At 36.8% G+C, this 14,321-nt stretch overlaps 1 protein-coding gene and 2 long non-coding RNA genes across 4 annotated transcripts; all 3 read left to right on the top strand.

The window, feature by feature from the left end:
• The first annotated feature begins 462 nt into the window (after positions 1-462).
• On the top strand, positions 463-6,753 carry LOC140831157 (CSC1-like protein At1g32090). 2 transcript variants are annotated; one of them, XM_073194950.1, is made up of 11 exons: positions 463-1,024; positions 2,009-2,161; positions 2,913-3,048; positions 3,315-3,416; positions 3,560-3,679; positions 3,817-3,897; positions 4,360-4,700; positions 4,892-5,137; positions 5,263-5,587; positions 5,687-5,920; positions 6,325-6,753. In XM_073194950.1, the coding sequence occupies exons 1-11, from the start codon at positions 711-713 to the stop codon at positions 6,667-6,669; spliced, it is 2,397 nt and encodes a 798-aa protein (XP_073051051.1). In that variant the 5' UTR covers positions 463-710; the 3' UTR covers positions 6,670-6,753. The 2 variants fall into 2 exon arrangements, with proteins under 2 accessions (XP_073051051.1, XP_073051052.1); XM_073194951.1 differs by having other exon boundaries at positions 861-1,024; positions 2,032-2,161.
• A 1,254-nt stretch (positions 6,754-8,007) lies between these two features.
• Positions 8,008-10,299, top strand: LOC140829853 (uncharacterized). Its single transcript, XR_012117567.1, has 3 exons — positions 8,008-8,353; positions 8,868-9,061; positions 10,224-10,299. It is a non-coding gene; the product is annotated as an uncharacterized lncRNA (long non-coding RNA).
• A 1,248-nt stretch (positions 10,300-11,547) lies between these two features.
• Positions 11,548-14,305, top strand: LOC140829852 (uncharacterized). The gene is made up of 3 exons (XR_012117566.1): positions 11,548-11,768; positions 12,066-13,174; positions 13,582-14,305. It is a non-coding gene; the product is annotated as an uncharacterized lncRNA (long non-coding RNA).
• The last annotated feature ends 16 nt before the right edge of the window (positions 14,306-14,321 follow it).

Genomic DNA, 14,321 nt, shown 5'->3' with positions numbered 1-14,321 from the left:
GGATTTGAGAAGATGAATCTTTAATGTAAATAAATATAATTACAATATATATACATATACATACATACATACATATATATATATATATATATATATATATATATTAATTTAAACGGGTAATCGGGTCGGGTGTGGGTCGGATTATATCAAACCCGCCTCCATACCCGAACCCGAAAATCCCCATACCCGATTACCCAATTATTTAATCGGGTCTAAAAATCTCTCCATACCCTCTTCTATTCGGGTCGGGTATCGGATCCTCCATCGGGTTCGGAGGAAATTGCCATCCCTACTCGATTGATAATTAATTATATAAAAAGGTATGTAAAGTGGAATCCATTTTCTTTATTTGTTTTACCAAAATAGACTCGCTTGACTTTCCAAAACACTAAAAATAACCCATAGATACTCCTACTGTATTCTACTGTATTCCCCTCTGACATCAAATTCTTCCCCTCAGTTACCAAATCCGAAAGCAAACCTCGTTCCACCCCACGCTCAATGGTCCCAAGTTTCACACTTTTTGCCCACTCAAACGCCATTAAATCAATAAAAAAAACCCGAATTTCCAACACCAGGTAAAGGCAATAAATTTATCACAAAGTGGACAACCCATGAACCAAACTTTGTAGCATCTCACCAAGAAAGTATTCTTTCCACAACCTACCTTTTCATTGTCCTCCGTGTAAACCAGAGTGTAAGAAAAAGAAATGGCGACTCTGGAGGATATTGGGGTGTCAGCACTGATTAACATACTGGGTGCCTTTGCATTCTTGCTGGCTTTTGCACTGCTTAGGATTCAGCCAATCAATGATAGAGTTTACTTTCCCAAATGGTACATTTTAGGGAAGAGGACCAGTCCCAGGACTAGGTTTGGTGTGGTGGGCAAATTTGTGAATCTTGATATCAAGACTTACTTCACTTTTCTTAACTGGATGCCTGAGGCTCTGAGGATGAGCGAGTCTGAGATTATTAGCCACGCTGGACTTGATTCTGCTGTTTTCTTGAGGATCTACACTCTTGGGTACTCCAAGATCATTATTTTTCTTATTTTTATGCTTTATTAATATATATTTTCCTCATTGGATTGTTTTGAGTGATGTAATGCTATATTATTGTGGTTGAATGGTGGAATTTGAAGTTTTTAGTTCAATCGTTTGCTTGCTTTGCGGGCTGTGTTATTTGGACTATTGATCGGATTATGCTGTTCCTTTTTCGGAAATTATTTAGTATATTTTTCTTCTGCTTTCTTGGATATGCTCTTTTGTCTTCGTCGAAGATTGTGGAATCTAGTATTGCATGATGTTTTTTTTACATCCACGGCCTGCAACGTTTTCTAATTTTCTTTCTCGTGAATGATTTTTTTAATCTTGATTCTGCTATTTTCTTGAAAATCTAAAGTTGTCCACTGTTAATTGAAAACTTTGGTCCGGAAATTGATGGTTTTGAGTGCGTTTTTACCTTGAAGAATTGTAGCATCTTCCATCTTGTACTTTTTGATTTGTTTTAGGATTTCGTGAGTATCTGGGCTTTGAGTTTGTCATACCATAACTTTGGCATTTTCTCCCCTAGATTTCATTTGATTCACGATATTTTGTTGCATAAAAAAAAATTAGAAGATTTTATCTTTACCTCCAAATTTAGCCACATAAAGTTGAGGGTGCATTATTGCCCCTCGGAAAACCTTCTCGATTTTTTCAGAAATCTTTCGTTTTATTGACATTGTGTATCTATGACGCTAAAAATTTTAACAAACGGTTAACTATAACTCTTGTGAGTCCGAACTTCATGATTCTAGCTTTAACTTGAAAGAGAGCATGTAACCAATGTATATTGCTTGGTATCTTTTGATGTTTATTTATTCTCCTTTAAACCAACATCCTCTTCATTGGAAAAATCGCATTTCTGTGAAATGTGATCTCTTCAGCCTTCTTTAATCTTGAATTTGAATTTCAGTGTTTTATTTTTAGATTATTTACACATTTTTGGTCGTCTTCATAACTAACAGACTGAAAATATTTGGGCCTATAGCCATTGCTGCGCTCTTACTTCTGATACCTGTGAATGTATCTGGTGGAACTCTGTTTTCTCTTCGCCGCGACTTGGTTGTCAGCGACATTGACAAGCTTTCAATATCGAATATTCGTCCCAAATCTTATAAGTAAGTCTCTTGCGCGTTTCATTGAAATACACAATGTAAAATATCACCATCAAAATAAGATACTATAGGCATTTTCAATGTATATGTTGGCAAGGTATCCCTTTTAATTATTCGCACAAAAAAGTCTTTATTGGTCACTCAATCACTATTCAGAGAAAAGTGGTTGAGTTGATATTATAATATCACCTTTCTCCATCTGATATTTTAATATTCCACAGATAAAAGAATTAATCACTTCCGTTTTACCGAAATTCAGGCTTTACTCGGTGTATTTCTTGACAGAACTGTATAGTTTTCACTCTAGTGATCTATCTCCACCATTAAAATTATGAAATTTGGATGCTTCTGTTATAATTTCTAGTAATCATGCTAGAGCATCGAGTTAGCTAGATAGTTGCACTCATTACTTCTCTGAAGTTCATGGTTTGAAAAAAGTTAGAACTTTAAAGAAGATCATTTCACATTATTAAAGTGTACCTTTCATATTTTCACACAGTTGGCAGTAGATATCAATACCAATGCATCTTCTCGTCTCCTCTTTCTCCATCAGTTGTGAAATGATTTACACCATGAACTATTGTTCATTTACAAAGAGTTTGCAGAACATACATACCATGTTTTTCTAACTCGGAGCTGAATTTATATTTAATCCATTCATATTGCAAATTGTATCATAGCATCAAGTGGGGAACGTGGAAAAAATTAAATTTGGTTTCTCTCTCACGAAAGATGCCTTGTAATTGAATTTCAGGTTTTTTATCCACATATCAATGGAATACATATTTACATTTTGGGTTTGTTACATGCTGTATAATGAATATGGTCGAGTTGCTTCAATGCGACTAAACTTTCTGGCTTCACAAGGGAGGAAGCCTGAACAATTCACGGTGAGTTCAGCTGCCATCGAGTTTACAAACTTGTACATCCTTTGGTCGTTCAAATGTGAGTCTTGATTGGTAAAAACCGTGGTATATCATGTATGAGTTATTTTAGATGCCGACGTTGACATTTTCCCATTATGGCACAAAATTTCTGCATTAATGATCAAATGTATTTGTATCTGTATTTTGTATGGTAATTAATGAAATATTTTCATGTCTCAACAAAAAGGGAAAAAAAGAAGAAGAGAAAAACTGACTTGCACTATCCTCAGGTTCTTGTTAGGAATGTTCCCGGTGCTTCTGGACGTTCAATATCTGATAATGTCGAGACTTTCTTTCAGAAAAATCATCCAGATCACTATCTATGCCACCAGGCAATGAACTTCTGCTTTCAAATTTTATTTTTTGAAAAGATTTTTTCCAAAACTCTGGTTCTGACATAAAATCCGTTTACTATTCAATCAATTTTTAAGTATTTTTCATCTTTTGTTGACTTTTGCTTTGTTTATTTTCCCAGGCTGTATACAATGCTAATAAGTTTGCCAAAATGGCTCGAATGAGAAACCGACTTCAAAATTGGCTGGACTTCAATCAACTTAAGTTCGAGAGACATCCAGACAAGAGGCCAACCAGAAAGGTATCCTCCTTTCTCTTTAAAATCTTTGAAGTGAAGCATTATGAGAAACTTTTAAGTATTCATGTGTGGTATACTATTTCTGTAATTGCTTTACAGCTTGACATGTTTGTACTGTTTCCCGTGTTCTTGTCTTTCAGAAAGGCTTCTTTGGACTTTGGGGTGAAAGGGTTGATTCTATCGACTTCTACAAAGAGCAAATCAAATATCTTGACAAAAAAGTAAGTTGTACTAGGTTGAAATCAAAGAATAAATTCTACAATCAGATTTGGTATTATTAAGATTATGATATATCATTGATTAAGTTGATTGTAAACAGTTGTACAGATTATTTTCTTATCATATTTATCATCAGTTATTTTTGCCTATACAAAGAAATGCTGATTGGTATTTGTATGGATTGTATTCTATAATTAAGTACAATCAAATCATATTTCTATGGTAATCTGTAACTAATTACGACCAAGACCTACATACCATTGTATAGTAATTGTTTTGGCCATCTGATCGTGGTACCTAAAGTAAAGGTTTTTATGGTCGACTCGGATATATCCTATGCTGTCACTTCGTCATTGCCCAATGTTTTTTACTGTTATTCAAAATTCAACCATCCTTATTTATTAGTTCTAATTAAGACAAACTGTTGTTTATATTCTGATGATTTACTTATCACTTATCCTCAGTTAACTTTGGAGCGTCAAAAAGTTCTGAAAGACTCTAATTCTGTCACACCAGCAGCATTTGTGTCATTTAATTCAAGATGGGGGGCAGCTGTTTGTGCACAGACACAACAAAGCAAAAATCCTATTCTGTGGTTAACAAATTGGGCCCCTGAACCCCGGGATGTGTACTGGAAGAATCTAGCTATACCCTTTTTTTCACTTAGCATTCGAAAGCTTGTGATATCAATATCTGTATTTGCATTAGTATTCTTTTACATGATTCCAATTGCTTTTGTTCAATCGTTGGCTAATTTGGAAGGGCTAGAGAGAGTGGCTCCTTTTCTCAGGCCCGTAGTTGAATGGTACGTGACCATCAAAACAAAAAATAAATACATAAAAAGCAAGACATGCTTTTCTTCTTCCTATCCTCGTGAGATGAAATTTTTTCATGGCCCATGAGCGAGACTTGATTTCTGTATAGCCAACTATTTTTTGATATGATTCTTTGTCATACTATACAATTTTGTAATACATGGATGAATCTGTTTTGCAGGTCGTTTCTCAAGTCATTTATGCAGGGTTTCGTTCCTGGTCTAGTCCTTAAAATCTTTCTGTATTATCTTCCTTCAATTTTAATGGTCATGTCAAAAATAGAGGGGCACGTAGCATTATCGGTTTTGGAACGGAGAACTGCCGCAAAATACTACTACTTCATGTTAGTCAATGTGTTCTTAGGCAGCATAGTAGCTGGAACAGCATTCCAGCAACTTCACGCTTTCCTTCACCAATCAGCTACCCAGTAACGTCCTTGCATTTCTTTTGTTTAGGTTATATATATTTTGTGAAAATCAGAATCATATTTTCCACTTTGACTTTTGTTTTGATATATGTTTTATAAGGAATGAATCTTTTTCCGGGTTGCAGGATCCCACGAAACATTGGTGTCTCGATACCAATGAAGGCTACTTTCTTTATCACATACATAATGGTCGATGGCTGGGCCCGTATTGCCTTTGAAATTCTCCGATTAAAAGATCTAGTCATTTTTCACCTAAAGAACATGTTTATAGTAAAAACCGAAAGAGACTTAGACAAGGCAATGGACCCTGGAGGCCTTGATTTTCCTGAGGCTCTACCTAGTCTTCAGTTGTACTTCCTTCTTGACATTGTGTACATGGTTGTCACTCCTATACTTCTTCCTTTTATACTCGGATTCTTTGCCTTTGCATATTTCGTTTATCGTCATCAGGTTAACACTGCTAGAAAATCACTCTATTTTTTACTCATTCTAAATTGAATAATGTTCTTTGTACTCAATTTTATACATTCTTCTCGTATTATATTCCAGGTGATTAATGTGTATGAACAACAATACGAGAGCGCTGCTGCGTTTTGGCCACACGTTCATACACGTATAGTAGCTAGCTTGCTTATATCGCAACTGCTACTATTAGGCCTATTAAGCACAAAAAAGGCAGCAAACTCCACTCCTCTACTTGTAGTGTTACCTATATTGACTCTAAGTTTCCACAAGTATTGCAAGAATCGATTTGAACCTGCATTCAGGAGGCACCCTCTTGAGGTAAGATTGTAGATGTGATATCCTTGGTGCCAACCCATAAATCAAACGTTTTTGTTTGGGATCAATAATTCTCCTTGTTGTGCCACTTGATTGTCTGTGCGACACAATAATCAAAACACGGTGTTTGATCTACTTCTAGTTTAAAGATTCGAGTTGCATTGTTAATTTGTTATCACTCTTTTGGTACAACAAATACTCCACATTATAATTGTATGTCACATGTTCCGTATGAGTTACGAGGTGGGTCGCCTATGTGTCATTATGTTCAAACATGATACTTGGTACTTAAGTTACATTTACCGTCAACTATGATTTTGGGATGGTGACAAGGCTCGATTCTATAATTTTGAATCATTGGCTGATAAATTTTGATTGATCGATGTTTCTTTCGTTTTCATCTGCAGGAAGCCATGAACAAAGACATACAAGATCATGCTTCTGAATCTGATGTCAACTTAAAATCTCTTTTAGCTGATGCATACTTGCACCCGATTTTCCAGTCATTTGAAGAAGTTGACTTGGTTGAAGTAAAAGTTGAGAAAAACCCGGATGATATTGCCAGCTCTTCTCCAAGCTCGCTTAGTTCTCCGTCCCCTCAACATGCTCATCATCTCGAAGATGAAACATCAGACAATGTCCAACGTTATGAAGTCGAACCGCCTCACACCACCTATCATTATGAAGTTGAATCACCAAATTACATGTATGGGTACCACTTTGAATCGCATTATCACGGATATCAGTATTGAAGTCTCATATATGTATTTAGCTTCTTTCCCCCTTTTGTTGATTCTTGTGCAATGCAAATTGGTTGCTGTTTGTATTCATTTTTCCATCTATTCGTGGAGATTTTTAACTTTGGAAATGGCTAATTTTTAAGACAATCGACATCCCAATAATTTTTTTTTTTAATTTTATACCACATTTTTTAAAAATAAGAAATTTAAATATAAAAGCACAGAGTTCTCCTGAGTCGGCTATGAGCTAAACATAGTCATGTAGCTTTATTAGCTTTGCTACAGGCGTGCCTTTTAATATTTCAATATACATTATTTTATGTTGCCACTTTACAAGTGTCACGCCTCGGGACGGGGGTTGGTTGACACCGGCGTTGCTCTCAAACTTACATTCGAAAGTAACAAGCCTCGGAAGTACGAAATTCAAAAACCGGTCTTTTATTCATAAATACTGAATATATCAATGTCTGATACAAACTCCAATAATTAATGTTTTACAGCGGAAATGTAAAACAAACCAGACATCATAATGTCTTACATCATAATGTCTTACAGACGCAGCAGAAAACAACATAAATAAAACTGAGAATTAACAATCTTCTTCACCAGCCCCAGAACTGGATCTGCTCCTCTTCTTCTAGCCTTTCTTCATCGTTCTTATCTGAGATGTTTTGGTGGGTGAGTGATATGGTTGTCACTCAGTAAGCGGGGGCGGGAATAACTCCGAGTTTTCGAAATCATTTTCATACAGAACAGTAATACGAAAATATACAGAAATTCTTATTTTCATAACAGAAATCAGTGTTCAGTGTTCAGAAATCAGTAATCGGTATTCAGTAATCGGAAATCAGAAGTTTATCAAATAAGCACTGAGCACATTCGTGAATTTCATGACTAAACTGATATCAGTCCCCTATATGTTCTCTCTTCTAAGGGTTGAGGCCGGTAATCAGTAATCAGTAATGTTCAGAAAATATATTCCTACCATTAGTTCACTAAGTTTCAGTGCTTCGAAATCAGATAACAGGATTCAAGAATATACTTTGCTTTAAAACAGAAATCATCAAACGGTTTTCAAGATATTTATACATAAGCCCACTTACTGTAATTCGCTTAAAGAATTTCGGTTGAGGTCTGGAAATCTGCTTGCCTTGCTACTCGATCTTACAGCTTCGAAAATGCACCCTCTTAGCTCTAATTTCAAGTGATAATTCAAGATTTTGGTAAACCAATTCAGCTGTTTGAGGGTGCTATTTATAGGTGAAATTCTGACTGTTGGCCTCCCAATTAAGGCCATAATCGGACATTAACAATCTTTACTTCGTGTTAAATGCTTCAGTTACAAGTTTAAGCTGAATCAGTAACTGTCTGCTGAAATTCGCTCTTCTGCTGCTGGATTCAGTCTGCTGGATTCTAATCTGCTGGATTCTGGTCTGCTGGAAAATGTCATCTTCTGAAATATGAGTTGCTGCTGATATTATGCTATCTGCTGCTACTGCTGGAATTTCAGGTTATCACAACAAGATTCCATGCTCGATGACTATTAATTTTTTATGCCGCAGCATATGATAGTGGAGATTATGCTTAAGATTACTCAACTTTTTTCCAGCACTCACCCGTTTTCTGCAAACATATTCCTTTCTGAATTTTCAAACCTCAAGATGTTTGAATGTTGGCTATGCTATGTCAAGTTATGGTACGTTTCCCAATTTCAAATCCAAAAATCTAGTAAAATAAGGTGCTTAGTAAAGTTTACACTTGATTAAAATATGGCTATCCTGTTTGGAATCTAGGAAAGTCACCCCTATCTATGTCCTAATTTTGTGTTGTATCTTGTATTGTCAGAGAAAACCCACTCAACTTCAAGTGGGAATTTTCCAGGTTAATTATTGTAAAATTATCTTTGCGCGCATTTCACAGGCTTATTCAGTTGACCATGGTAAGTCCTACGCAGAATCTTTTGGTAGAGGCAACGGTGAAGCTTTCAAAGTCTGTAATTTCCCCCACACACACACCCATATGTATGTGTGTCTTGGCATGTTGTTTGTCTTCCGTGGTTCTTGATTGACTCCACTGTTCCTTAAATGTTTTATTTGCCTGTATCATGTAGGACAAATGTGGTTTGTTATTGGAATATCGTTTCTCCAATAACTGACAATACCGGAACTTAATGACAAAGAGAATGATTCTAATATTATTTGTTCATGTAGGTATAAAATCAAGTGATTAAACTGATGTCTTTCGCGGTCTCGAAAGTTTCACAACCAGCTGTTCATTCTGCACAAGTGTTCAACCAATTTGAAGGACACCCTTTGATGCAATAATGTCTCCATTGTCTATCCTATTGAGACTTGTGAGTTTCGAGTGAGAGAATGGCAGAAACCAGCACTCAGATTCTAGAAATGTCACGCCCCAGGACGGGGGTTGGTTGACACCGGCGTTGCTCTCAAATTTACATTCGAAAACAACAAGCCTCAGAAGTACAGAATTCAGAAACCAGTCTTTTATTCATAATACGAAATAAATCGATTGTCTGTTACAACTCGAATATTGATGTTTTACAGCGGAAATGTAAAACCTGACATAACAGTGTCCTAACAGGTACAGCGGAATTAACATAAACATAAACTAATACCAATAATCTTCTTCACCAGCCCCAGAACTGGTTCTGCTCTTCTTCTTCTAGTATCTCTTCCTCGTTCTTGTCTGAGATGGGTTTGGTGGGTGAGTGATATGATTGTCACTCAGTAAGCAGGGGCGGGAATAAATCCCAGTTTTCGAAATCGTTTTCAACAGAAACATTAAAACAATAATATACAGAAAATAGTATTTCCATAACAGAACTCAGAATTTAGAATTTACAGGTTTCAGAATAAAATCAGAATTAGTAAGCACTGAGCGCGTTAGTGAATTTCATGGCTAAACTGATATCAGTCCCTATATGTTCTCTCCTCTAAGGGTGAGGCCAGAATCAGAATTCAGAAATGTTCAGAATATATATTCATACCATTAGTTCAGTAGGGAGTTTCAGTGCTTCAAAATCATATATCAGAAATCAAACATGCAGAACTGAACTTTAAAACAGAATTATCAAACGGATTTCAAGATATTTATATATAAGCCCACTTACAATAATTTGCTTAAAGAATTTCGGTTGAAGTCTGGAAATCTGCTTGCCTTGCTACTGGATTTTACAGCTTCGAAAATGCACTCTTTTAGCTCTAATTTCAAGTGATAACTCAAGATTTTGGTAAAACAATTCAGATGTTTGAGGGTGATATTTATAGGTGAAATTCTGACTGTTAGCCTCCCAATTAAGGGCTATAATCTGACATTAACAATCTTTATTTCACGTTAAATGCTTCAGTTACAAGTTATGGTCTGAATTAGTAACTGTCTGCTGGAATTTCGTGTTGCTGCTGGATTTTATCTGTTGTCTACGGCTCGATTTCAATCTGCTGGAAAAATACCAGCTTCTAAAATATTAGCTTCGGCTGGAATTTTTAACTTCCGCTGAAATTTGCTAGCGGCTCCTAGTGCTAGAATTTCAGATTCTCACAAGAAAGGTCGAAAGACTTGAGAGGAAGGTGAGGTTACACCGGATGTTCAAAATGTGGGAATGAAAATTCAGAGAGGTGCAGACAGGGACGGATCCAGGATTAAAAGTTGGGGGGGGGCTTGAACTCAATATGATAAGTTATATATTATTAAAAAAAATTTACATTATATCGTTCAACGAAGTTGTGCCCTACGAGATTTTAAAACATAAAATTCATCAATAATAGATTTTACATCAATATGTTTAGCTAAATCTCGTTCAATATAGAGTGTCAAACAATCGGTAAGAAAGTCATCCTCCATTTTATTGCGAAGTGCCGTCTTCACATGCTTCATTGCTGAAAAAGCCCACTCAGTAGTGGTAGTAGACACAGGTAATGTCAAAACAAGATGAATCAATCTAGTCAACATAACATAAACACTTGACCGTCCACTCTCGGTCAATTGCTGACACAACTCAACAAGTGTAGAAACCTTTAAATTCTGCATTACATCAAGTTTATAATGTATCAATTCATACTCCAAAGCAACAATTTCTTGAGCTGTGAAAAATCTCCAGGATAAAACTTCTTCGCAAGCTTGCAAATATCATCACTGTTAAATGAGTCAAATGAATTTTTAGGATCTAAAGCTGTACTAAGAGAAAGAAGTTCCACCGATGACTCATTGAACCGAGTATTTAACTTCATCAAAATGAAATCTATTGCTGCATTAAAAACATCAAAGTGGTAATGATGTTCTATTGATGTTCCATTTTGAAATAGTTCAAGTTATAATCCTAAACAAGAATAAAATAATTATTAAACAAATAAACAAGTAATAGTCAATCAACAACTCAACAACAAACAATCAAGAAACCACAAATCACGCACAGAGAAGCTATAAAAAACAAAATAAAAAATGTATAGCCGATTCTTACATGGATTGTTGTCTTGCCGATGAGCAATTCGATTTCTTCGGGAGTCCGCAATTCTATTCTGTCGCTAAAGGGCTTGGGACTTGGGAGAGAAATTTTGTAGAATTGAGGTGGGGTGGATCAGAGGATATGAGATGAATTTGGTCTCATCCTCGTAAATGGACGGGACTTGATTGGACTAAGACATTGATGTACGACGATTTTTAAAACAACCGTTGCTATTAGCCACGGTTTTTCAAAAAACAGTAGCTAATAGCGACTGTTTGAATTAAAACCGTCGCCGATCCATATCGGCGACGTTTTTACTAAAACCGTCGCAAATATTAGCGACGGTTTCTGAAAAACCGTCGCTAGAAAAAAAAGTGGGCTGGGCTACAGCCCAGTACAACCCTTGAATAAATCCGTCTCTGGGTGCAAATATGTATAAAGCGTATGGAGGATTCGAAGAGAAGCCAACTAAGGGAGAAGTTCTTGTTTGGTATTTGTATGGATTGTGCTCGTGTTTTGTTCATACCGTATTGATTCCTATTGTGTTCCTGCTTATCATCAGCCAAACGATGCCTGGTGCACCGGAGCCAAATCAAGGTTGGTTGAAGAGCCATAATGGTTTGAAATGCAAGCAGAGTGAAATGCAACTGTAAGTTATAGGAAGTAGTTAACTTTTCAGAGTTTGTTTCAAGAATTTGAGGAGGGAACAGGCGAATAAACTTTTCCAAAAATGATGCTTATCATCTGTGTTGTTTTTGGATCTTGGGAGTAAAAAAAGATTGATTTATTTCGAGAATTCCAAGAAAAAGACATTCAAAACTATACATGTTCTATGATTCTTGATGTTTCTGGCCGGTTCGAGGTGTTTTATTTTGCTTAGAGTTCGGTTTACCAAGAGAGACTATTGTTCAAACAGAAACACTAGTTTTCATGTCTTAAATTACAGATATGAAGGGCTGGTATACCGGGCAGTTGAAGTCGGTAGCCTGAATTTCTCCTCACTCCATTGGACTTCAATTTCTTGGATCACAGGACTCATTCTCTCAGCACCAATTCTGGGCTTTGTTTCAGTAAATCTTGACCATGGTCACAACCCACAGCAGATAGCAGGGGCAGCCAGAGGCAAGCATTTCCTTGAGAAAAAAATTATGTTGAATTCCAACTATTCCCACGCTGAATTTCCTTTCGCAAACTTGAATTTCCTGAATCTTCTTATAGCAATCCCATCATATCAAAACTATTTGTTTGATGTCATGCTTAATATTAAAAATTTCTGGATCTGTCTCTATCCACATGCATCGGAGCCCTTTTCTGCCTTCCAGCTGGATTCTTCAAAAAGTCCTGGATCTTCCCACCGTACATTGCCGCGACCGTGGCAGCAAGAACAGTCGTAGGAGCCACCCATGCCCGTACCTCGGCCTGATGATCCGTGGATTCACGGGATCCACCATCCGTAAACGCCAGTTTGCCGACAGAAGATCATTTGGAAGTTGGCTATCTCAATACTCCACCGCAGCAGGCTGCTTAGGAGCAGCAAATAATGGCTTCTTTTAATATCACATGCTTAGCCAATCTGATCACTTTACTGCTTTGTGGGTTGTCTCGATTTTCAGCGGCTTAATATGGGGTATAGGAATGATCCACACTTTCAGCACAAATAGAGCTACTTCAAGTTATGCAGATTGGCTATCGAATTCAAATCCCCTGATCCATGTTTTGTCTATTTTCAATTATCCTCAAGCACCAGGGAGTCTAGCAGGAGTTTTCCACTCATCTTTCACTACAACATGCATTTTTGCCGGAGGGTGGCTTTATGCAATAGGGTAGCTATGCATAAAAACTGAGAGCATTTGTATCTTTGGTTAGCATATTTCTTGTGCCCTTTATTGTCTCTCCCGTTGGCACATCCACTGCAGCAAATCATGAGGGCAGATGCTGAAAAAATGCAGCTTCTTGGGTTGACGTTCACTTCAGGGTTCGGATTCTATTATAAGACGAGCATTTGGAGCACAGGCAGCATTCTTCTTTTTGCTGCCGTCCAAGGAAGTGCAGCAGGTTTGTTCTCATACATCTTGTTATATCTATATCTTAGCTATATACAACCAACTATGCGTACTGGAAAGCTGATTAATAAAAAAACACTGGAGCATGCATTCTTGGCTGCTCCTCTGACCGGAATCTGTTCTTGAAGTTAAATAAAGAACACAGCTCTGCACCTCTTGTTAGGTCCCTCCCAGATATACACAATTAAATGCCAAAAAAAAAACCATGACTAGGCCGATAGCCTTTTCCCCACATTAACTTAATACATGAGCCCAAGAGAAAAGGTCAAATTGAAGAGTTGTAAGAGATTCTTATTGCTGTAAGTCAGTCCTTAACTGCCTGCTTTTGAAGTCGAGGTGGGATTGTCATAATTTACAAAAAAAACTAAACATATACTTCAAGAATCATGCATCTTGCAGTGCCACCAAACTCACAAGTCTAACAGGCCTGCTGCACGAATTCGGAAGGGTCCTGTAACTGCTCACCGGCAGGCAAAGAAGGCGCGTTTTCGGTATGGTTCTTGTGGGCTAGGGCTCTCGGAGCTTGCGCTGGATTTGCTTTAGCAACTGCCCTGCCTGGAAAGATTGGAAAAACATTTGGAGTGTCATTTTGTGCTGGAATGATTGGAATGATCATTGTAATATTTGGAAACATAAGCAGTTTCAGAGGAGCCAAAGCTGCAGGGCATGTAATCAGAATTCAGAAGTGAGAATGCTTCACCACTTCATGAACATGAAGTTGGGAGTGATCGTACGAAAGGATCAGTTACAATGGAGGATCCAACTCAAAGGAAGGTCGAAGTTTGAGCTTTGCTTCTTCTTGTTTTTCCTTTCTCCTCTGTTTTTCTTTTGGATTTTTATTTTTCGTTTAGTTTTCTTTTAATAAGTTGCTTATAAATGTAATTGTTTCTTGCAATACGAAGTGGTTTACACAATAATGGTATTCAGAAGAAAAATTAAGGCTTTAATTATTTTTATTTTTTTGTTTCTATTGAATGTTATAATTTATTTATATCTTTTTTAACAAACAAAAGCTTCCATGAATTTTATTTTCTAAAATATTCCTCTAAACTTCTTACCTCAAACTCCCAATATAGCCACACAAATCCATTTTTTCTCCCAAATTTTGCTGATTTAGAATCCTCTTGATCGACACACAT

This window comes from Primulina eburnea, chromosome 4 (assembly GCF_022965805.1).
Source record: "Primulina eburnea isolate SZY01 chromosome 4, ASM2296580v1, whole genome shotgun sequence".
Lineage (NCBI taxonomy): Eukaryota > Viridiplantae > Streptophyta > Magnoliopsida > Lamiales > Gesneriaceae > Primulina > Primulina eburnea.
Note: the sequence above shows the minus strand (reverse complement) of the source record. Positions and strands in the feature narration are given on the sequence as shown.

Excerpts from the sequence above, each read along its gene's own strand:
- LOC140831157 (XM_073194950.1), top strand. The coding sequence starts at position 711 with ATGGCGACTCTGGAGGATATTGGGGTGTCAGCACTGATTAACATACTG. Across the intron at positions 2,162-2,912 it reads ATTCGTCCCAAATCTTATAA|GTTTTTTATCCACATATCAA; the intron begins GTAAGTCTCTTG and ends ATTGAATTTCAG. Across the intron at positions 3,049-3,314 it reads GGAAGCCTGAACAATTCACG|GTTCTTGTTAGGAATGTTCC; the intron begins GTGAGTTCAGCT and ends CACTATCCTCAG.